At 42.4% G+C, this 24,951-nt stretch overlaps 1 protein-coding gene across 3 annotated transcripts in view; it reads left to right on the top strand.

Annotated features, from left to right (window-relative positions):
• Positions 1 to 24,951, top strand: part of srp72 (signal recognition particle 72) — a 104,736-nt gene that overhangs the window by 38,330 nt on the left and 41,455 nt on the right. For all 3 annotated transcript variants that reach the window (XM_078201604.1, XM_078201540.1, XM_078201683.1), the window contains exons 4-10: positions 4,454 to 4,597; positions 10,297 to 10,408; positions 10,552 to 10,583; positions 14,166 to 14,290; positions 14,387 to 14,444; positions 16,996 to 17,127; positions 23,740 to 23,868. In XM_078201604.1, the coding sequence (XP_078057730.1) occupies positions 4,454 to 4,597; positions 10,297 to 10,408; positions 10,552 to 10,583; positions 14,166 to 14,290; positions 14,387 to 14,444; positions 16,996 to 17,127; positions 23,740 to 23,868 (732 nt within the window). The remainder of the gene's footprint in view (positions 1 to 4,453; positions 4,598 to 10,296; positions 10,409 to 10,551; positions 10,584 to 14,165; positions 14,291 to 14,386; positions 14,445 to 16,995; positions 17,128 to 23,739; positions 23,869 to 24,951) is intronic.

Below are 24,951 nucleotides of genomic sequence, written 5' to 3' on the forward strand. Positions count from 1 at the left end.
TGTCAGTACCACAACAATTCTGTGAAGTGTATATCTCCACGACCTACACCATGGCGCACAATGGCATAGTGGTTAGCATTGCTGCCTTACAGCGCATGGGGCAAAGAGGTTTGATTCCAGCTTTGGGTGACTGTGTGGAGTTTGCATGTTCTCTCCAAGTAAGAAGTTTAACAACACCAGGTTAAAGTCCAACAGGTTTATTTGGTAGCAAAAGCCACACAAGCTTTCGAGGCTCTGAGCCCCTTCTTCAGGTGAGTGGGAATTCTGTTCACAAACAGAACTTATAAGACACAGACTCAATTTACATGAATAATGGTTGGAATGCGAGTTTTCGCATTCCAACCATTATTCATGTAAATTGAGTCTGTGTCTTATAAGTTCTGTTTGTGAACAGAATTCCCACTCACCTGAAGAAGGGGCTCAGAGCCTCGAAAGCTTGTGTGGCTTTTGCTACCAAATAAACCTGTTGGACTTTAACCTGGTGTTGTTAAACTTCTTACTGTGTTTACCCCAGTCCAACGCCGGCATCTCCACATCATGACTCTCCAAGTATGCATGGGGTTCCTCTGGTTTCTTCCCACAGTCCAAAGATATGCAGGTTAGGTGGATCGGTCATGCTACATTGCCCCTTATTGTCCCAAAATGTGTAGAATCGGGGGATTATTGGGTTAAATGCATGGGGTTAAAGAAACGGGGTGGGGGTTGGCCTTGCTCTATCGAAGAGTTGGTGCAGTCTCGATGGGCTGAATGGTCTCCTGTACAGTAGAAGTTCTGTGGTAAAATTCTATTGTAGATTCCTAGCTCCAGTACAAGCTCAGAGATGGGTCTTCAATTGTTTCAGTTTTCTCCCTTCTAATTGTCACTTCATTGAACAAGCAAAGATCACCTGATGTAGGAGCAGCGCTCCGAAAGCTCGTGCTACCAAATAAACCTGTTGGACTTTAACCTGGTGTTGTGAGACTTCTTACTGTGCCCACCCTAGTCCAATGCCGGTGTTTCCACATCATGAACAAACCGATTACCCTTTGATTTGCTGCCACACTTGGTGATCTGGCCATTTGCGCAGTCTAGAATTTTAATTACCTTACCTATACAAATTTAATCTTCCTAAAACTAAAACTTACATCTGAAATATTAATATGGACAATGCAACTATGATTTTGGCAGTGTCCACATTCCCTTTATCAATGTTTGTAGCCGTTAGCAACAACAGGATTTACATGTATGACCATAGACTCAACTAAGCTTTTGTCAGTGAGTGTCAACCTGATCTATGGCATTGCTCTCCATGCTAGGGTGTCCAAACAAGTTGGCAAAATCCTGTATTGATTGCATGCTTGGACTTGTCTATGCTGTGATGCGATATCTGATGCATAAAGCAAGGATGTATTGTGACTCCCCAACTCCTGAAACTTCTCATTGCAATGCATAAGGAGGCCACCAGAGACATGCCAGACAAGTACAGATCCTCTACAAGAAAATTTTGCAATCTTTCCAGACTCTGTGTATTTACTAAAGTCACGAAGGCCAGAGAGATTCTGTACGCAGGTGATTTGACCTGCTTTAGTCATCCTTCACCAGGGTTGTCTGAACCACTTAAAATAGCCCTGCTCTCATCTGCTAAATCTGCTCACTATTGCAGGATAATCCTGGAGAGCTTCTTTTCTCTACTGCAGACCATCTTAAACTCCCCCTTCCAGCAACATGTTGTAGGACTTTTCTGTCACTGAGAAATAGAATTACTCTGCATTTGGAGAGGCAGGGATTAATCAAGAACAGTCAGCATGGTCTTGTTAACTTGATTGAATTTTTCTAAGAGGCGACCAGGTGTTTAGTTTATTTATTAGTGTCACAAGATGGCTTACATTAACACTGCAATGAAGTTACTGTGAAAATCCCCTAGTCACCATACTCCAGCGCCTGTTCGGGTACACTGAGGGAGAATTTAGCTGGCCAATGCACCCTAACTAGCACGTCTTTCAGACTGTGGGAGGAAACTGGAGCACCTGGAAGAAACCCGTGCAGACTCCACACAGGCAGTGACTCAAGCTGGGAATTGAATCTGGATCCCTGGCGCTGTGAGGCTGCAGTGCTTGCCACTGTGCTATGTGTAATGAATTTGATCTGGTGGTCTTTGATTTCAGCAAGGCCTTTGACAAGGTCCCACATGAGAGACTGATAGCGAAGGTAAGAGCCCGTGAGATCCGAGGAATTTTGGCAAATTGGATCCAGAACTGGCTGAGTAGTGGAAAACAAAGGGTGATGGTCAAAGAGTGTTTTTTGGACTGTGGGGTACCGCATGGATCGATTTTGGGGTCCTTGCTGTTTGTGGTTTATATAAATGATTTAGACTTGAATGTGGGAGGGTTGATCAGTAAGTTTGTGGATTATACAAAAATTGTAGGGTGGTAAATAGTAAGGAGGATAGCCTTAGATTTCAGGAGGATATAGATGGGCTGGTCAGTGGCAAATGGAATTCAATCTGGATAAGTGTGAGGTGATGCACTTGGGCAGTTCAAACAAGACAAAGGAATACATGATGAATGGGATGACCCTAGGAAGTATAGAAAATCAGAGCGACCTTGGTGTGCATGTACACTGGTTCCCTTCATCCTATCCTCACTAAATTGCAGATCACCCAGCTTTTCCTCCTGGCCCCCATGTTAGCTGTTATTGTGAATGTTTTACTTTCCAAGTGTTGTCCATCTCTCTTTTAAATTAGCTGCCAACATTTGACCATCCCTCTTTAAAACTGCCATCCCATCTCCTGCCATGCTTTCCTCTCCAAAGTCCTTGGAAATGTTGTCAGCTCTGAAAATCTGTCCCTATTTATTGTGGAGCTCCATGTTTGAATCCCCTCAATCAGATTTATACCCACTCCAGAATTGAAACATTCTCACCAAAGTTACAAATGACATCCTGTATCACTGTGACAAAGTTAAACTTTCCCTCCTTGTCCTTGTTGACCTGTCTGCAGCCTTTGACATGATTTCTACACCATCCATTTCCAATGTATCTCTGTAGAGTCCAGAACCAGGGGTCACAGTCAAGGATTCAGGGTAGACCATTCAGGACGGAGGTGAGGAGGCATTTCTTCACCCAGAGAATGGTGAGCCTGTGGAATTCATTACCACAGGAAGTAGTTGATGCCAAAACATTGAATGTATTCAAGAGGTGGCTGGATATAGCACCTGGGGCGAATGGGATCAAAGATTATGGGAAAAAGCAGGATCAGGCTATTGAGTTGGATGATCAGCCATGATCACAATGAATGGCGGAGCAGGCTCGAAGGGCCAAATGGCCTCCTCCTGCTCCTATCTTCTATGTTTCGATGTTTCTCCATTCTCATCCAGCTGGGTGGGAGCTTTCACATAGTCCCATTCTTATCTCTCTATTCATTATAACAATCACTAGTAATGCATCTCTTCCTGCTCCTGCACTGTTATCTCTGCTGTGCCTCAAAGATGATTCCTTGGCTCCCTTCTATTTCTCATATACATGCCCCTTAGCAATGTCATCTAAAGGCACAGCATTAGTTTTTGCATGTACGCTGATGATATCCAGGTCTAATTTCGACTTCTCAACTATTGCTTAATTATCAGACTTCATCTGACAACCAGTACTAGATGAGCAGAAATTTCCTCCAATTATATTTGGGAAAGCTGAAGCCATTGTTTTTGGTCCTTGCTCCAAACACCATTCCCGAACTACCATCTCCATTCCTTTCATTCCTTTCCCTGTCAAAAGTCTTGGGATTAAGTCAGTCTGTTTGTAACCTGGGTGTCATATTTGATCCCAAGATGAGCTTCTGATCCAACATTTGTACAATCTCTAAGACTGTTTATATCCATCTCGAAGGTTACTTGACTTGCTCATCTGCTGAAATCCTCATCCATGCCTTTGTTACCTGTGGACAGCTATTCTAATACGCTTCTGTCTGGTTTCCCGTACCATCCTCTGTTAACCTGAGGCCATCCAAAACTCTGCTGCCTGTACCTCAATTTGCAACCAATCCTGTTCCCGTCACTGTGTTCACTGACCTACATTGGTTCTCAGTCAACCAGTGCCTTGATTTTAAAATTCTTATCTTGTGTTCAAATTCCTCTAAGTTTTTGCCTTTCCTTATCTTTGTAATCTCTTCCAGTCTTCTAAGGTATTTGCACTTCTCTAGTTCTGGCCTTTTGTTCATTCCCATTTGTGATTGCTCCATCGTTGGTGACCATCCCTTCAGTTGCCTAGGCCCTGAGCTGAATTTGGTTTCTATATCTCTCTACCCCATACCTCACTTGCCTTCTTTAAGACAGTATTTAAAATTTACCTCCTTTTTCATCTTGAATGGCTGTGTCATACTTTATTTTATAATGTTGCTGTCAAGATGCCAGTTATATTTCATTACATTAAAAGTGTTATATAAGTTGTTATTATGGCTCGATTTCCTGTTTTGTAATTTCAGTTGTATCGATTGGAATGCTATGAAGACTGTTTATCAGTTTATCGTGATTTAATTCGGAACTCTCAAGATGAATACGAAGAGGAAAGGAAGACCAACCTTTCTGCTGTTGTAGCAGCTTTAAGTACCTGGGAAAATTTGTTTCCTGTAAGTGTTAATCTTTCTACTGAATGAAGTATATAACATTTACATTTTATGTTGGCATGCTTTTGAGAAAACAGAGATTTATCATGCAACAAAAGCATTCTTGCTTTAAGTTTCTACACTAAATATTTTATGATCTCTTGGACAGAAAAACTGCACATGTCTAAAATCTGAAATGAAAAAAAATGTGCTGACAACTTATCATTTCCGCACTAGATCTTGATGCACTCTTGGACTGTCCGTCCCTTTTTCCCTCCCCTTTATTACTGTTAAGTTGGCAGAGCAGCTCCAGTCCACTGGAGAGTATAGAATGGTGCATCAGAAGCAGACCTAAAAAGAGGTGGCAACTTATAAATCTGCAATAATGGGTTCTCTACATGCTATTAACACCAAAAACAGCTGGCTATGTACCGAACAAAGCTTTGTAGACTTATCACATCCACTTGGAATAGTGGTAGACAATGAAAAAGTAATGAAGATGATATGGTGGGAGAAGGAAGAGAAGGGTTTATGAACCAACCATCTTAAACAATGTTGGAGCTTTGCATGTGAGTGCAAGAAAAAATATTAAACTGTTTGCAAGTGGGTGAATGACCCAATCTTTCTCCTCCCACCATCTGAGATGGCAGCGCTCAACTAATTTCATTCCCTGCACAAGGCATTGAGCTGCTGATGCACTGGACACAAGGAACATGACAGGCCTCAACAACATCCTGCTTTATTGTACAATGAAACCTATGTCTATATACTGGATATCCCTACTCGGGCAGTGATTCTAGTAGTTATGAAAACTTGTATCTATCCAACAAAGTAGACAATTTCTCAGGTATGTCCTATTGACAAAGATTAGGTTAATCTAGCCTAGCAAATGAACATTCTGTTGATGTCCCCCATTCATCATTATTGATGTAAGAGGTCACCAAGGGTGCCATCAAGAATCACCTACCAGAACTTTGCTCGGGTTCTTTAAGAAACACTTCGCTTCAGAGCCACTTGCAACCATGACCTGAACATGGTTAATAAGCTTGTGCTAGAAGGGAGGTGAAAGTGGCTTCTTCGAGATCAAAACATGATTTAACTGAGTTTTAGTTGGGTTATTCAAGTGTAAAGCCGTATACCTGTTTGAATTATACTCAAGTCATGGAAAGATGGTTGTTGGAGGTCAGTCATTAGAATTGCAAGAGTTCCTCAAGGCTGTGGTCTCTGCCCAAATATCTTAAACTGATTAATTAATGGCCTTCCCACATACAAGGTTGGGAGTAATTCCATTGTTGAAATCTGCTCACAACTCCTACAATAATGCAGCGGCCACCATATCCTTGGACTAACATCCCGCCTGGGGATGAAAAGTGGCTGCAAATATTTGTGCTGTATAGGTACCTGGTAGTAAGTGCCATCTCCAGCTAGAGAAATCACAACAAACCACTACTGACCCTCAAAGGACCAGCATTGCTGAACCCTCTGCTAGCAACATCTTGGGGGGCCACCATTGACCAAACCATGTCAAAATCTGGACAGATGATGGCTACTCAAGCACATAAAAATAAGATTGAAAGTAGACCATTTGACCCTTCAAACCTGATTTGCTGATCAACAAGATCATGGATGATTTACTTCAACTCCACCTTCCCGCACTATCCCAATATTCCTTATTCCCTTAGCAGCCAAAATATCTTCAAAATTTATTAACTTATCAAACTGGGCAATACCCTCACCGTGTCTCTTTTAAAGAGTGAAGGAGACTGTATCAGTTAGCAACTTACTTTACTTTATGGCTGAGAAGAAGATACCCCAGTATTTAGTTTCTTGATGTATTGGCTATGAGGAGAGATTGAATAAACTAGGATTGTTTTCACTCCAAAGATGGAGGCTGAGGGGAGACCTGATAGAGGTCTACAAAATTATGAGAGGTATAGACAGGGTGGATAGCCAGAGGCTTTGTCAATTACAAGGAGCCACAGGTTGAAGGTGAACGGGGGAAAGTTTAAGGGAGATGCGCAGGGGAAGTTTTTCATGCAGAGTGGTGGGTGTTTGGAATGCATTGCCAAAGGATGTGGTGGAAGCAGGCACATTAGCAACATTTAAGAGACATCTGGATGGGTACATGAATAGAGAGGGAATGGAGGGATACGGACTGAGTAAGGGCAAATGGTTTTTTCTTTAGGGCATCATGATTGGCACAGGCTTGAAATACCGAAGAGCCTGTTCCTGTGCTGTACTTTTCTTTGTTCTTTGTATGAGGGAGGTTATGTTGCAGCTGTATAAGGTGCTGGTGAGGCCACACCTGGAGTACTGTGTACAGTTTTGGTCTCCTTACTTGAGAAAGGATATACTGGCACTGGAGGGGGTGCAGAGGAGATTCACTGGGTTGATTCCGGAGTTGAGAGGGTTGGCTTATGAGGAGAGATTGAGTAGACTGAGGCAAGACTCATTGGAATTAAGAAGAATGAGGGGAGATCATATAGAAACATATAAGATTATAAAGGGAATAGATAAAATAGAAGCAGGGAGGTTGTTTCCACTGGCAAGTGAAACTAGAACTAGGGGGCATGGCCTCAAAATAAGGGGGAGCTGACTGAGCTAGGACTGAGTTGAGGAGGAACTTCTTCACACAAAGGGTAGTGAATCTGTGGAATTCCCTGCTCAATGAAGCAGTTGAGGCTACCTCATTGAATGTTTTTAAGGCAAGGATAGATAAATTTTTGAACAGTAAGGCAATTAAGGGCTATGGTGAGCGGATAGCTAAGTGGAGCTGAGCAGAGCATATAAAAACTGCATTAATCGTGGACCCAAATGTATGGATTTCATTTTTGATGAGACTTTGTAGAAATGGAATTGTTATTTTTGTTATCCACAAAAAGATAAGCCATGATCTTACTGAATGGCGGAGCAGACTTGAGGGGCCGGATGGCCTACTCCTGCTCTTATGTATAATTCCCCAGATGAGAAGATACAAAATAGTATAAAACTGGTCATGTTGAGACATATGCTGTAATTTTGAAATGGGTTATTGCTGTCATCGTTGTGTGAAAGATTGTCTTTATGAGCTACACTTTTCAAGCAAACAGTTGCTCATTTGCACTTCATATTTTTCCAAGTTTCTTTGCCCACAGCAAGCATCAGAAATAAGTGCGGTAAACAGTTGCGTTCTGCCGTATCTTATTGTTTCATTTACATCAAAGAACAAAAGAGAGTAACTGAAGCACTTTGGTCAGTGTCAGCTGGACTGGATGGATGCTTTTAATGAAAAGACTTGTGTCCAGAATAATCTGTAATACTGAGGAATGCAAACTGGGGTTGTTTCCATTTCTGACTGCTTGAGTGGGCTGTCTTTTCTGTGTGGGATTATGCTGTGCAGAGTTTCGCGCACGCAGGCAGGTGGATTCCTCAAAATGAATCATACAGAAGAGGCCCTTCAGCCCATCAAGTCCACACCAACACATTTGAAACACCTGAACACCCAGCTAACCCCATCTGCCAGCACTTGGCCCATAGCCCTGAATGTTATGATGTGCCAAGTGTTCATCCAATTTTTAAAGGATGTGAGGCAACCCGCCTCTACCACCCTCCCAGACAGCACATTCCAGACCGTCACCATCCTCTGGATAAAAAAGTTTTTCCTCACATCCCACCTAAACCTCCTGCCCCTCACCTTAAACCTATGCACTCTTGTGACTGACCCATCAACCACGGGGAATAGCTGCTCCTTATCCACTCTGGCCATGTCTCTCATTTTGTACACCTCGATCAGGTTGCCCCTCAGTCTTCTCTGCTCCAACGAAAATCACCCAAGTTTATGCAACCTCTCTTCATAACTTAAATATTCCATCCCAGGCAGCATCCAGGTGAATCTCCTCTGCACCCCCTCCAGCGCGTCACGTCCTTCCTATAATGTAGTGACCAGAACTGCACACAGTACTCTAGCTGTGGCCTTACCAAATTTCTATACAACTGCAACATGACTTCTCTGCTTTTGTAATTTATGCCTCGATTGATAAAGACAAGTGTCCCATATGCCTTTTTCACAATCCTACGAACATGCCCTTCTGCTTTCAGAGATCTGTGGACAAACGTGTTAGGATCCCTTTGTTCCACAGAACTTCCTTGTGTCCTACCATTCTTTGAATACTTTCTTGTCAAATTACTCCTTCCAAAGTGTCTCACCTCTCACTTTTCAGGGTTAAATTCATCTACCACTTATCTGCCCATTTGACCATTCCATCTATATCTTCTTATAGCCCAAGACACTCCGCCTCACTGTTAACCACCCATCCAATCTTTGTGTCATCTGCAAACTTACTAATCCTACCCCCACAGTCCTCAATGTAATTTATATAAATGCCCAATAATAGAGGGCCCAACACAGATCCCTATGGTATGTCACTGGACACTGGCTTCCAGTCATTAAAGCAACCTTCTGTCATCACCCTCTCTCCTATAACTGAGCCAATTTTGAATCCACTTTGTTAAATTACCCTGTATGCCATGTGCATTTACTTTCTTTACAAGTCTCCCATGTGGGACCTTGTCAAAGGCTGAAATCCATATAAACTACATCGACTGCACTACCCTCATCTACACACCTGGTCATCACAAAATTCAATCAAATTTGTTAGGCATGAGCTCCCTCTGACGAAGCCATGCTGACTATCCCTGATCAAGCTTTGCCTCTCCAAGTGGAGATACTCTCCTTCAGAGATTTCTCTAATAGTTTCTCTACCACTGATGTGAGACTCACTGGTCTGTAGTTCCCTGGTTTATCTCTACAGCCCTTCTTAAATAGCAGAACCACGTTAGTTGTTCTCCAATCATCTGGCACCTTCCCCATGGTCAGAGAGGAATTGAAAATTTGGGTCAGAGCCCCTGCAATCTTCTCCCTAGCCTCCCTCAGCAGTCTAGGGCATAGTTAAGTTCAGTTTATTTATTAGTCACAAGTAGGCTTACATTAACATTACAATGAAGTTACTGTGAAAATCCCCTAGTCGCCACACTCTGGCGTCTTCGGGTACACTGAAGGAGAATTTAGCATGGCCAATGCACCTAACCAGCACATCTTTTGCACTGTGGGAGGAAACTGGAGCACCCGGAGGAAACCCACTCAAACATGGGGAGAATGTGCAGACTCGGCACAAACAGTTACCCAAGCCGGGAATTGAACCTGGGTCCATGGCGCTGTGAGGCAACAGTGCTAACCACTGTGCCACAGTTCATCTGGACCTGGATATTTATCCACTTTTAAGGCTGCCAACAGCTCCAATAACTGGTCCATTCCCATGTCAATGTGCTCAAGAACCTCAGTTATTTAAAATGCAACAGTATGGAAAACCTGACCCCTCTCGTCCACATTAGATTGAAGATCCAAAATGGCCACCACAGTACTGTGAAGAGATGAAAGGAAATAAGAAATCTTAGAGAACTGGAAATCAGAAACACCAAATAAACCTCAAAGTTCTCAGTAGTTCAGTTAGTATCAGAAGTAGGACAGGTAAACAACTGGTGTATTGAAGGAGCGTTCCACCCAAGCCTCAACCCTGGTTCTGGATACATTGAATTCTGAGCATTGTTCTGTTCTTAGCTATTGTATGTCGATTATTAACTCTGCAAATAAAATGTGTAATTTTTTTTACTGAACTCTGCTTCTCTGTAGTAGCTAGATTGAACAATTCTCCTTGTTTTCAAAAATTAATTGTTTTATTGCATAGGATGATTTGGGCTTGCCTGAAACTTCATATGAACTGTGTTACAATGCTGCCTGCACCTTGATTGGCGAGGGCAAGCTACCTCAGGCAATGAATAAACTTCAGAAAGCTGAAGGTGAGTAGACTTTACATGAAATAAATTGATGTAAGGATTTAACATGTTATAACATTAGAAATAATAAGGCCAACGAAGCATAAGTAGCAGTGACTAAAAGTCTGAATTTTGTATTTATTATCATGCTTTGTGTTTTGTTTTAGAACTCTGTCGGCAATCATATTCGGAGGATACTGTGAGTCTTTCAACTGCTAAAATAAGTTGTGTGATGTTTGTTGATGTTAATCATGCGTGAATTGAGTTTAAAATTGATTAGGCAGAATCGCTCCAGAATTGGAGTATAAAGGACAACCTGTTTTTTTTTCAGCTCTGCAGTACTTCATAAGACTATTTACTTAGCAATCCTATGCTCCCAACAGGAATGTAAGCTGATGAATTCACACTATGGTGTTGTAGATCTATATCTGACCTGTGTTTCTGTTTTATGAGGCTTCCTTAAGAATGATATAATTTTCTGCCAAAGGTGAAGATTTTTACACAGGGTGGTGAGTGCCTGGAACTCGCTGTCGCGGGACGTAGTGGAAGCAGATATGATAGTGACTTTTAAGGGGTGTCTTGACAAATACATGAATAGGATGGGAATATAAGAATACGGTCCTCGGAAGAATAGGGGGTTTTAGTACAATCAGGCAGCGTGGTCGGTGCAGGCTTGGAGGGGCCGAAGGGCGTGTTCCTGTGCTGTAATTTTCTTTGTTCTTTTTGTTTTAGTAACCTGGATTAAGCTGGGGAAATCAGCAAGGGTTCCACTCCCAGTTGCTATCAAGTGGACACCTGTTTATATATGTGGTTGCTGATCTGGTCAAACTGTGGTGGTCTAACAACTAATGATGTACCAGAGGGTTGTCGGTATCAATGGGACAATATACCAATAAAATATATCATCTAAATAATCACCTTCAAGGAAGGAGGGTTAAAAAGTTACAAAAAGTATAGAAACATTGAAACATAGAAGATAGAAACAGGAGGAGACCATTTGGCTCTTTGAGCCTGCTCCGCCATTCATCACGATCATGGCTCATCATCCAACTCAATAGCCTAATCCTGCTTTCTCCCCGTAACCTTTGATCCCATTCACCCCAAGTGCTATGTCCAGCCACCTCTTGAGTACATTCAATGTTTTGGCATCAGCTACTTCCTGTGGTAATGCATTCCACAGGGTCACCACTCATACGCATATGAACAAACAGGGAAGAGAGGGATATAAGCGGTTGGTTTAGATAGGTAAACAAGATCGGCGCAGGCTTGGAGGGCCGAAGAGCCTGTTCCTGTGCTGTGCTTTTCTTGTTCTTTGTTCTGTTTGGGCAAAGAAATGCCCCCTCATCTTGGTCCTAAACAGCCTACAAAAGAACAAAGAAAATTACAGCACGGGAAAAGGCCCTTCGGCCCTCCAAGCCCGCACCGACCATGCTGCCTGACTTAACTAAAACCTCCTACGCTTCTGGGAACCATATCCCTCTATTCCCTTCTCATTCATGTACTTGTCAAGACGCCCCTTAAAAGTCACTACTGTATCCGCTTCTACTACCTCCCCCCTCAACGAGTTCCAGGCACCCACCACTCTCTGTAAAAAATCTGCCTCATACATCTCTTTTAAACCTTGCCCCTCGCACCTTAAACCTTTGCCCCCTAGTAATTGACTCTTCCACCCTGGGAAAAAGCTTCTGACTATCCACTCTGTCCATGCCTCTCATAATCTTGTAGATTTCTATCAGGTCTCCCCTCAACCTCCGTCGCTCCAGTGAGAACAAACCAAGTTTCTCCAACCTCTCCTCATAGCTAATGTCCTCCATACCAGGCAACATCCCGGTAAATCTTTTCTGTACCGTCTCCAAAGCCTCCACATCCTCTGGTAGTGTGGCGACCAGAATTGAACACTATATTCCAAGTGCGACCTCACTAAGGTTCTATAAAGCGTCAACATGACTTGCCAATTTTTAAACTCAGTACCCCGGCCGATGAAGGCAAGCAATGCCGTATGCCGCCTTGACTACCTTCTCCACCAGTATTGCCACTTTCAGTGACCTGTGTATCTGTACACCCAGCTCCCTTTGCCTATCAATACTCCTAAGGGTTCTGCCATTTACTGTATATTTCCTATTTGTATTAGACCTTCCAAAATGCATTACCTCACATTTGTCCGGATTAAACTCCATCTGCCATCTCTCCGCCCAAGTCTCCAACTGATCTATATCCTGCTGTATCCTCTGGTGGTCCTCATCGCTATATCAAATCCTCAGACTGTGACCCCTGATTCTGGACACAGCCACCATCGGGAATATCCTCCCTGCATCAATCCTGTCAAGTCCTGTTAGAATTTTAAAAGTTTCTATGAGATCCCCCCTCATTTTTCTGAAGTCCAGCGAAAATATTCCTAATCTAGTCAATCTCTCCTCATACATCAGTCCTGCCATCCCTGGAATTGGCCTGGTAAACCTTTGCTGCACTCCCTCGAGAGCAAGAACATTGTTCCTCAGAAAAGGAGACCAAACTGCACACAATACTCTAGGTGTGGCCTCATGAAGGCCCTGCATAATTGCAACAGCACATCCCTGCTCCTGTACTCTAAACCCCTTGCAACGAAGGACAATATACCATTTGTCGTCTTTACCGCCTGCTGCACCTGCATGCTTACCTTCAGTGACTGGTGCACAAGGACACCCATGTCCCGCTGCACACTCTCCTCGTAATCTGCTGCCTTGTTTTTGCTTCCAAAGTGAATAACCTCACATTTATCCAAATTATGCTGCATCTGCCACTGATCAGCCCACTCACCCAACCTGTCCAGATCACGCTGAAGGATCTCTGCCTCCTCGTCACAGTTCACCCTCCCACCTAACTTGGTATCACCTGCAAACTTTGAGATGTTATATTTTGTTCCCTCATCCAAATCATTAATATATATTGTGACTAGCTGGAGTCCCAGCACTGATCCCCGTGGGACCCCACTAGTTAGTGTCTGCCATTTTGAAAAGGATTCATTAATTCCTACTCTTTATTTCCTCCTTTGTTTATTAGAAAGCGTTAATACGTGATGAGTTCCAATAGACTTTTGCGCATATATTTTATTTTTACATTTTTCTGAGTTCTTTAGAACTTTTTAAAATTTGTAATTAAGGTCTGTTGTTTTATATTTGCTTGCAGTTTACCTTTTTAAATTTGTCAAAATGCTCCAGTAGTTATATTTCATTTTTAGTTTTACACAATACTTTTTTCTTTCCCTTTTGCACATGACAGCTTCCGCGTGCAATCCTTGCAGCAGCAGCTGTTGCTTTAAGGATAGAAGGATACCTGGCTCCCATCCGGTGTCACTTGGGTGAGATTGGAAACTCACCTTCAGTGAATCACTGGGCGAGCATGTAACAAGCCTCTTCATTATCTAATATTTATCTCTTATTGCCTCCTTTAATTTGAAAATATAATGTTAGTGATATTGTTAGTTTGGAGCAAAGGCAATGTTTATCTCAAACATGGGAGTACATGAATATCAGTACCAAAGATAATGTCAATATTTGGTATATATTGAACATTTTAATGGACGTTGCATACAGGAATGGTTTACTTTTAAGTTGAGCTGGTTGAAACTTCGAAGAGCCTTTGTAATAAGTTGATACTTAAATCCTGATTAATTGTTGTGTGATACTTGCTTAGAATGTACTCTATAATCTTTCCAAATGCTAACTTTATTTTCAAAAGATTAATTTATTTTCCTTTTGAGTTCTCATAATTATAACCTACTCGTACTGAATATCCTTCCTAGGATATGAGCGATGAAGAGATTGATACCGAACTGGCAATAATCCATGCTCAGATGGCTTATGTTATGCAACTTCAGGGGCGGAGTGATGATGCTTTGCAACTTTACAACCAAGTGATCAAATTGAAGTAAGCGATAAAGAGTTGGGGATCATACATTTAGAACATTTCAATGTATGTTCCTGAGTCGCCGAGTCATATCTATATTTTGTTCTTCTTTTACAGGCCCTCAGATGTTGGACTGCTTGCTGTAACTGCCAATAACATCATCACCCTCAACAAGGTACTTACTTTATCAGTCCATGGCCAAGAATCATTTACTGAAAGGTATGAAGTTTGTTGCGGGCTTTGGTCTCAGCCTTTTTAATTGATCGCAACTTTACTCTCCGAGTAACCAGACAAGTAATAGAGTTTTCTTAAACAGCTGTTTTAATACAAACTACAGCAAGGACACTGGGAAGCGACAGTTCACATCCTTGTAGCGAGCCAGAATGGCGTATTCCAAGATACAAAGTTTTCAAAATCAATTACAAGTAATTAGCAGAAACCAATCACAATCACTTTATGGTTGCTTCATTTGTAATATCCAATCAGTGTGAAAACTTCATAGTACCGCTCGTTTCTGTATCTGTGGATCACTCCCATTTTCCAGTTACAGATGTCTGATTTATGTGCTTTGCCAGACTAATGGCCTTGGTGTCTGTCTGTGACGGCTCTTATAAGACCTTTGTTTTTCAGGCTGTGAGATTCTTAAACTTGTGAGACTATTAACCCTTTTAGTCCCCCCTTTGGCCATTCTCTTCCTTTGGCCCTTCTCTCCCTTTGGCCCTTCTCTCCCTTTGTCCAATTCCACCACCTCTCCTTATCCTCATAGCATAAATCTATGCCGACTATCTTTCCTCTAAGCTCTGACGAAGGCTCATCTAGATTTAAAACGTTGGCTTTATTCTCTCTCCACAGATGCTTTCAGACCTGCTGAGATTTTCCAGCATTTTTCTGTTCTTCTAACAGAGTTAATGTTTTAGATCTAAATGATATGAACAAGTCTGTCGAAGGATGATTTAGATCTGAAACATTAACTCTATTTCTCTCCACAGATGCTGCCAAACATGCCGAATTTATCCAGAATTTTCTGTTTTATTTCGGAGTAAGTTTACAAGACTAATACCAGGAAAGGTTGGACAGGCTAGGCTCATATCTGTGGGAGACTAGAACAGTAAGAGACCAGTAAGAAACCTTTAAGATCCTAAGGGGTATTGACCGGGTGGATGTGGAGAGAATGTTTCATAAGAACATAAGAAATAGGAGCAGGAGTAGGCCATCTGGCCCTTCGAGCCTGCCCCGCCATTTAACAAGATCATGGCTGATCTGAAGCAAATCAGTTCCACTTACCCGCCTGCTCCCCATATCCCCTAATTCCCTTATCGATCAGGAAACTATCTACCCGTGATTTAAACATATTCAACGAGGAAGCCTCCACCACTTCAATGGGCAGAGAATTCCAGAGATTCACTACCCTCTGAGAGAAGAAGTTCCCCCTCAACTCTGTTCTGAACCGGCCCCCCCTTATTTTGAGGCTGTGCCCTCTAGTTCTGGTTTCCCTTCTAAGTGGAAAGAATCTCTCCACCTCTACCCTATCCAGCCCCTTCATTATCTTATATGTCTCTATAAGATCACCCCTCATCCTTCTAAACTCCAACGAGTACAGACCCAATCTGTTTAATCTCTCCTCATAAGCTACACCCCTCATCTCCGGTATCAACCTGGTGAACCTTCTCTGCACTCCCTCCAAGGCCAATATATCCTTCCGCAAATAAGGGGACCAAAACTGCACACAGTACTCCAGTTGCAGCCTCACCAGTGCCCTGTACAGTTGCAGCAAGACCTTCCTGCTTTTATATTCTATCCCCCTCACGATAAAGGCCAACATTCCATTCGCCTTCTTGATCACCTGCAGACTGAGTTTTTGCGATTCGTGCACAAGGACCCCCAGGTCCCTCTGCACAGTCGCACGATGTAATTTTTCTCTATTTAAATAATATTCCAATTTACTATTATTTCTTCCAAAGTGGATAACCTCACATTTGCTAACGTTACATTCCATCTGCCAGATCCTCGCCCACTCGCTCAGCCTATCCAAATCTCTCTGCAGACTTTCCGCGTCCTCCACGCAATTCGCTTTCCCACTCACCTTCGTGTCATCAGCAAACTTGAATACCCTAGATTCAGTCCCCTCCTCCAGATCATCTATGTAAATGGTAAACAATTGAGGCCCCAGCACCGATCCCTGCGGCACGCCACTGGTCACCAACTGCCAACCAGAAAAGCACCCATTTATCCCAACTCTCTGCTTCCTGTTAGATAGCCAATCCCCAATCCACGCCAACACCTTACCCCTAACTCCGTGTACCCCAATCTTCCTCTTGTGGGAGAATCTAGAACTAAGGGTCACCATTTAAAATAATTTAAAACCAAGATGAGAATGTTTCCTCAGTGTTATGAATCTTTGGAACTTTCTTCCTCAAAAGGCAGTGGAAGCAGAGTCTTTGAATAGATAGATTTCTGACTAACAAAGGGGTGATAGGCTACTGGAGATAAGCAGGAATGTGGGCTTGAGGTTACAGTCAGATCAACCATGATCTGTTGAGTGGTGGAGAAGGCTGGAATGGCCTACTCCTGCTCCTAGCCCATATCTTCACATGAATGTGTGTCTTGGCTTTACCTTTCAATAATTTCACATCTTTTCTACAAGTGAAATTAGCAGTGTTCCTGTTTATAGCATCATGTCTCTGAGCTGAAAGCTTCTAATCCAAATCTGAAACTATTTGTTGTAGGACCAAAATGTGTTTGATTCAAAGAAAAAAGTAAAACTGACCAATACAGAGGGAGTGGAGCATAAACTGACTCAGAAACAGATGCAAACTGTCGAATTCAACAAGGCTTTGTTAGCGATGCATACAAATCAGGTAATGTGAAAATCATCTGCTTTGTAAGTCTCCCTCATTATAACTGTGCTCCCACTGCAATAATATTTTCTTGTCCATTTTGCAAACATTGTAGCAATTTATGCATGCTGATTGTTTTCCATACTGTTGACACAGTTGTCATTGTTACGTAATGTAAGTAGCATATGCTGGAAATACTCAGGTCTGGGAGAATCTGAGGATAGAGACAATAATTTAATATTTCAGGTCACCAATCTTCCATAAAAACAGCAAGAAGCTAGAGATGTAGCAGGTTTTAAGCAAGTATTATAGGCAGGAATTGGAGTAAGATTCTTTTTCCATCCGAGGGTGGCATAGTGGCACAGTGGTCAGCACTGCTGCCTCAGCGCAGGAGACCCGGGTTCAACTCCAGGCTCGGGTCACTGTCTGTGTGGATTTTGCACATTCTCCCCATGTCTGCATGGGTTTTCTTCGGGTTCTCCGGTTTCCTCCCACAGTCCAAAGATGTGCGGGTTAGTTTGATTGACCATGCTAAATTGCCCCTTAGTGTCAAGGAGACTAACAGGGTAAATACATGGAGTTATGGGGATAGGGTGAGGTTGTTGTCAGTGCAGGCGCGATGAGTTAAATAGCCTCCTCCTGCACTGTAGGGATTCTCTGATCCTGCCTCTTTCACTTGCTTAAAACCATTTTTAACTTTTCCCAGTTCTGATGAAAAGTCATCAACCTTGTGTTCGGAAAGATTTTAGAAATGATAATTTTGGACAAAATTAATAGTCATTTGTACAATGGCGATCCATTAAGGGAAACCAACATGTATTTGTTGAGGGTAAATCATGTTGAACTTGCTTGGGTCTTTTGATGAGGTAACAGGGTCGATGAGATTTGATAAAATGTTTGTAGCAAGCTACAAGCAAAGTGGAGTTCAGTTACTACTGGTGTACCGCAAGGATCTGTTTTGGGGCTACTGCTGTTTGTTATTTTTATTAATGACCTGGATGAGGGCGTGGAAGGATGGATTAGTAAATTTGCGGATGACGCTAAAGTCGGTGGAGTTGTAGACAATGCGGAGGGAAGTGGCAGGTTACAGAGGGATATAGATAAGCTGCAGAGCTGGGCTGGGAGGTGGCAAATGGAGTTTAATGCGGAAAAATGTGAGGTGATTCACTTTGGAAGGAGTAACAGGAATACAGAGTACTGGGCTAATGGTAAGATACTTGGTAGTGTGGATGAACAGAGGGATCTGGGTGTCCATGTGCATAGATCCCTGAAAGTTGGCACCCAGGTTGATAGGGTTGTTAAGAAGGCGTACGGTGTGTTAGCTTTTATTGGTAGAGGGATTGAGTTTCGGAGCCAGGAGGTCATGCTGCAACTGTACAAAACTCTGGTGCGGCCGCATTTGGAGTATTGCGTACAGTTCTGGTCGCCGTATTATAGGAAAGATGTGGAAGTGTTGGAAAGGGTGCAGAGGAGATTTACCAGGATGTTGCCTGGTATGGTGGGAAAATCGTATGAGGAAAGGCTGAGGGGCTTGAGGTTGTTTTCGTTAGAGAGAAGAAGGTTAAGAGGTGACTTAATAGAGGCATACAAGATGATCAGAGGATTAGATAGGGTGGATAGTGAGATCCTTTTTCCTCGGATGGTGTTGGCTAGCAAGAGGGGACATAGCTTTAAATTGAGGGGTGAGCGATATAGGACAGATGTTAGAGGTAGGTTCTTTACCCCGAGAGTAGTAAGGGCATGGAATGCCCTGCTTGCAGCAGTAGTGGACTCGTCAACATTAAGAGCATTCAAATGGTTATTGGATAAACATATGGATGATATTGGAATAGTGTAGATTAGAGGGGCTTCAGATTGGTTCCACTGGTCGGCGCAACATTGAGGGCCGAAGGGCCTGTACTGCGCTGTAATGTTCTATGTTCTAAAGCTTGTGGAATAAAAGGGACAAGAACAGATAAATCTGTGTGTATATGTGCACAGTCACAAGTGGCAGGGCAGATTGAAGAAGTGTGAATAATCATATGGGATCCTGGGCTTTATTATTGGGGCATAGAGTACAAAATAAATGGGTGTTTTTCCGGTTGGAGGAAGGTAACTAGTGGCGTGCCGCAGGGATCGGTACTCGGGCCGCAACTGTTTACCATTTATATAGATGATCTGGAGGAGGGGACGGAGTGTAGGGTAACAAAGTTTGCAGACGACACAAAGATAAGTGGAAAAGTGAATCGTGTGGAGGACGGAGAAGATCTGCAGAGAGATTTGGACAGGCTGAGTGAGTGGGCGAGGATATGGCAAATGGAGTATAACGTTGAGAAATGCGAGGTTATACACTTTGGAGGAAATAATAACAAATGGGATTACTATCTCAATGGAAACAAATTAAAACATGCTACCGTGCAAAGGGATCTGGGGGTCCTTGTGCATGAGACGCAAAAGCCCAGTCTGCAGGTACAACAGGTGATCAAGAAGGCAAATGGGATGTTGGCCTATATTGCGAGGGGGATAGAATATAAAAGCAGGGATGTCTTGATGCACCTGTACAGGGCATTGGTGAGGCCGCAGCTGGAATACTGTGTGCAGTATTGGTCCCCTTATATGAGGAAGGATATATTGGCACTGGAGGGAGTGCAGAGAAGGTTGATACCGGAGATGAGGGGTTTGGATTATGAGGAGAGGCTGAGGAGATTGGGTTTGTACTCGTTGGAGTTTAGAAGGATGAGGGGGGATCTTATGGAGACTTATAAGATAATGCGGGGGCTGGATAGGGTGGAGGCGGAGAGATTCTTTCCACTTAGTAAGGAAGTTAAAACTAGAGGACACAGCCTCAAAATAAAGGGGGGTCGGTTTAAGACAGAGTTGAGGAGGAACTTCTTCTCCCAGAGGGTGGTGAATCTCTGGAATTCTCTGCCCACTGAGGTGGTGGAGGCTACCTCGCTGAATATGTTTAAAGCGCGGATGGATGGATTCCTGATCGGTAAGGGAATTAAGGGTTATGGGGATCAGGCGGGTAAGTGGTACTGATCCACGTCAGATCAGCCATGATCTTATTGAATGGCGGGGCAGGCTCGAGGGGCTAGATGGCCTACTCCTGCTCCTATTTCTTATGTTCTTATGTTCTTAAAAGCAAGGAAATTACAATAAGCCTGTATAAAACACTGGCTCAGCCTCAATGTCCTGTTTTGGACATCACAGTTTAAGAAACATGTGAATGCATTAGAAAGGGTGCAGAAAAGATTCATGAGAATGGTTCCAGGGATGAGAAACTTGATTTTTGTGAATAGTTTAGAGTATCTATGCTGATATCCTTGGAGAAGAGAAGAATTAAGATTTGAATGAGATATCCAAAATCACAAAGGTTCTGGACAGAGTAGATAGGGAGAAGCTGCTTTCATTAGCTGATAGATCAACAAGCAAAGGACACCAATTTAAGGCAATTGGCAAAAGAAGTAAGAATGTCATAAGGAAAAACATTTTCACCAGTGCATGGTTAGGAATGCACTGCCTGAAAGTGAGGTGGAGGCCGTTTAAGTCGAAAGAGATTTGGATAATTATCTGAAGAGAAAAGGTTTGTAGAGCTACAGGGAAAAAGGCATGGTTAGATTAGTTGCTGATACACAAAAGTCATTTTGGTAGGACTAATTTAAATGTGGATTACAGGGTCAAAAGTAGGGTTCTGAAGACTGGAGGAACGGAGAGATCTTGGGGTCCATATCCACAGATCTCTAAAGGTTGCCACTCAAGTGGATAGAGCTGTGAAGAAGGCCTATAGTGTGTTAGCTTTTATTAACGGGGTTGGAGTTTAAGAGCCGTGGGGTTATGCTGCAACTGTACAGGACCTTGGTGAGACCACATTTGGAATATTGTGTGCAGTTCTGGTCACCTCACTATAAGAAGGATGTGGAAGCGCTGGAAAGAGTGCAGAGGAGATTTACCAGGATGCTGCCTGGTTTGGAGGGTAGGTCTTGTGAGGAAAGGTTGAGGGAGCTAGGGCTGTTCTCTCTCGAGCGGGGGGGAGGCTGAGGGGAGACTTAATAGAGGTGTATAAAATGATGAAGGGGATAGATAGAGTGAACGTTCAAAGACTATTTCCTCGGGTGGATGGAGCTATTACAAGGGGGCATAACTATAGGGTTCATGGTGGGAGATATAGGAAGGATATCAGAGGTAGGTTCTTTATGCAGAGAGCGGTTGGTGTTTGGAATGGACTGCCTGCAGTGATAGTGGAGTCAGACACTTTAGGAACATTTAAGCGGTTATTGGATAGGCACATGGAGCACACCAGGATGATAGGGAATGGGATAGCTTGATCTTGGTTTCAGATAAAGCTCGGCAGAACATCGTGGGCCGAAGGGCCTGTTCTGTGCTGTACTGTTCTATGTAAAAGACCAAATGTTCTCTAACCATTCTGTCGTTCTAAGAATATATGTAAGTGGAAGTGACCATTTATTTGAGCAGCTGCCAGCAAGGAGTGTTCTGGATTTCTACACATCATGTTGGTTGGTCGTGTTTTCATTGCTGCCGACGCAATGACTGTGAAATAAAAATGATTTTTTTTCGATCAAGAAACAAGGCACAGAAAAATATAGTTGCAAAGGCTATGGGCGTGATCTTACTGGCTTGTTGCACCATTAAGATATTGAGAGAGGCAAAAAGTCAGGATTGTGTCTGGTTTCATGCCTCGTGATCTTTGTACTTAGTCCCTCACTGGTCGAGGTCCTCACTGGCGAGAATCAGAACTGGCCTCCAACGGCGGAGACCTGATGTGATAGCCTCTCCAGTAGAACAGGAAGCCATTGAAGCCTCTGGGTGGTCAGGAGGCAGGACCGGGCAGTGCTTCTTGGGCACTGCCAGCCAGGCACTGCCCACTGGGCACCCTGGCAGTGCCCGATGCAATGCCAAGGGCATGAGACCTGAGAAGGGGTGGGGCCATGACGGGGAAGAGGCAGGGAGACTTGCGCGGGGGTGCAGGGAAGGGGTATCTCTGCAGAGGCCAATGTTGATCTGTGGGAGTGGCGATAGGGGCAGGTGTGGGGAACTCTACAAGGACGGCGATTGGGGTGTGAGGGATCTCCTCCCCCCCCCCCCCCCCCCACAACCACCATTGGCAAGAATCACATCTGGGCTTTTATTTAAACTAAGTGCCGTACGATTGCACCTGGGAGGTCGCCCAAAAAATCGACGTGATTCTCTCCCGTTTTCACATTCGTTCAGTGCTTCGAAATTTTTTCTTAAAATGCCATCCTATGTTTTGTTCTTTAAGGCTATTGGTGCATGTGTTTATTGACTGAATATAGTTTGATAAAATAATTTGAGCCAAATTGTTAAGAACATTTTCAAATCTGGAATCTTCAAGCAAATCATTATCATTCTTGCATCAAAGTTAAAAATTCACTGATTTCTAACTGACATCACCTTTTGGTTTGTGTAATTAAGGATATGGAGTTGTATATTTTCAGGTTTCATTGTGCTATTAAGGTGGGGAAATTTATCACAAACCTTGGAGCCAATGCATTTTTGATAAATAAGGGAAATTAGTTTAAATTTTATTTTTGGTCAAAAACACGTGAAAACAGGCAAGTGAAGTTAAAAAGGGCATGATCAAACTACACTATTTTCATTGGTCTCACTATCAGGCTCTCATTTTGTGGCAGGTGGAGAGAGAATGGGACTTAAAACTTCTTCAGAGATATGTTGTGCAATGACACCACTGTCTTCTCGATTCTTGTACTGGATTGAGACAATCTTTCACCCTCTTTTGGTAAAACCACTGACATGGACTAAGGGGTCTTGCAGCATATTAATGATACGGGGAGAGACCTGTGGTTTTGGTTGGGGGATTAATTTGGGAGTGAAAATATTACACAGGGTAATGATTGTAATCCTGCTTTACCAAACAATGTCTTGGTGTGATGTACACTTTGATTTGAACTTCCAATAATAAGTTTTAGTGGACATTCGTTTTGACAGCTATGTCAGTGTCTTTCTTCTGTCCTTTCTTCAAATGTAACTGGACATGTAAAACTGATATTTGTAATATGAAGAATATAGCCCCTGCAGTCGTACTTCCAAGCTGGAAGTCTCTAGGTTTGAGGAATTGGTGCATGTTATTTAAATAAAAGAGCCAGGTCATCTTAAGAAATTCTGTAATTACAATCTTGATTTATTTTGCCAATAAAGTCATATGTAGAGATGTGTTAGAGCGCGTTTCTGACAGTATGGAGCACTTTGAGCATGCTGATATTGGGAGTGTGATCCACTAGTGTGCATTCTGATATTTCTGTCCCTGATATTAAGCCAGGGAACTGTACAAAATATTTTTTGCATTTGGGATAAATTGATTTTGACTAATTTGCCATCAAAACAAAATCTAGATTCTAATGATTTCTCATGTAATATGCTGAATATTATAAATTAATAATGATTAAAAATCAACCATAAGATGACCAACTGTATTGTTTGTAAGTTATTTCCTCACGCTTCATGAAAGACATTGTTGGAGTCCTTGCTATGCTTGCCACTGTTGGTCAAAAAGGACCCAAAAGAAGACTCCACTCAACTATCACAATTGGTTTTTTTTCAAAAACAGTGACCATTATGTTAGAAATAAATGGTTTGCATTTCTTTTATCCTTAGGCTGATCAGTGTCGAAAACTAACATTAGGTTTGCAGAAGCAGAATCCAGAGACTCCGCTACCAGTTTTAATTCAGGCAGCACAACTTTGCCGCGAGAAACAGCATACCAAAGCTATTCAGCTCCTGCAGGTAAGCTAGTTTGGGTAAATGGAACCTTAGGCTATAACTAACCTTGATTTAGTGTCAATTCTACTAACCCTGTTGTCGCTTTCAGAAATTGAGCTTTTTTGACTTGCAGCCTTTGCTTACATCCAATTTGGGTTTTACATATTAAATGTCACTGAAATTAGGTTATTTATCTCATTGCTGTTTGTGGATTGTTGCTGCACAATGGATACAATTATTGTCTACCTGACAGCAGTTAAAAATATTGCATTGTATATGAAGCGCTTTGGGCTGTTTATAAAAGGTGTAATAAGCTTCTTTATCTTGACTTGGGATAGAGTGACATTGCGAGAAACAGACTTAACCAAGGTCTGTGACATTTAGCAATGCATCATTTTCAAATCCAGATGATGATTGTTATTATGCAGCTTTCTTAAGCTCAAGTAAAGTAAACCTTGCATGATGATTTATATTAGGGTACTTTTGTATCATTAAATTTCAAAATATGATGCTTTGGCTTACTGGGGAAATCAGTCATTTTTAATATTTTGTATTACTTCATATGGGTAGAACTCTTAAATAGCAGCGGTTATGTTTGATTTAACTGCCAGTGCTGTAAAATCTTTGTTGGTATTGCCCTGCTCCCCAGACTAAATCTAGAACTACAGAAAATAACCAAGTTCATCCCAGCTGAGATTTGTCAAGCTCAAAACTCCGACCCCTATCTCAATGATTCACTACTAAGATTATACATTAGGACACTAAGCCTTAAAGAAACCACATTTGCCTTTTTCAAAGAGCTTCTATTAGTACAAATACTTAAAGATAAATATTATAATGAATTTCAAAGATGAACAAGGGCACAGTATAGAATAGGAAAATATCTTACCATTAATTCATAATATTGTTGATCTTATCCAAAAAAATTTGTTTAGGAACATTTTGGCGAGTACAGGACCATTTATCAGTGTCTTTTATTTTGTTCAAAGCCAGCATTATTGCTTGTTGCTTTTTGTCCTTGCTCAGGTGTTGGTGAGGTGATGCCTTGAACCATTGCAGACCCTATGGTCAGAGTCTGCCCATGGTGCTGTTAGGGTTTTAACCAGC

The sequence above is a fragment of the Mustelus asterias genome, chromosome 1, assembly GCF_964213995.1.
Source record: "Mustelus asterias chromosome 1, sMusAst1.hap1.1, whole genome shotgun sequence".
In the NCBI taxonomy this organism is placed as follows: domain Eukaryota; kingdom Metazoa; phylum Chordata; class Chondrichthyes; order Carcharhiniformes; family Triakidae; genus Mustelus; species Mustelus asterias.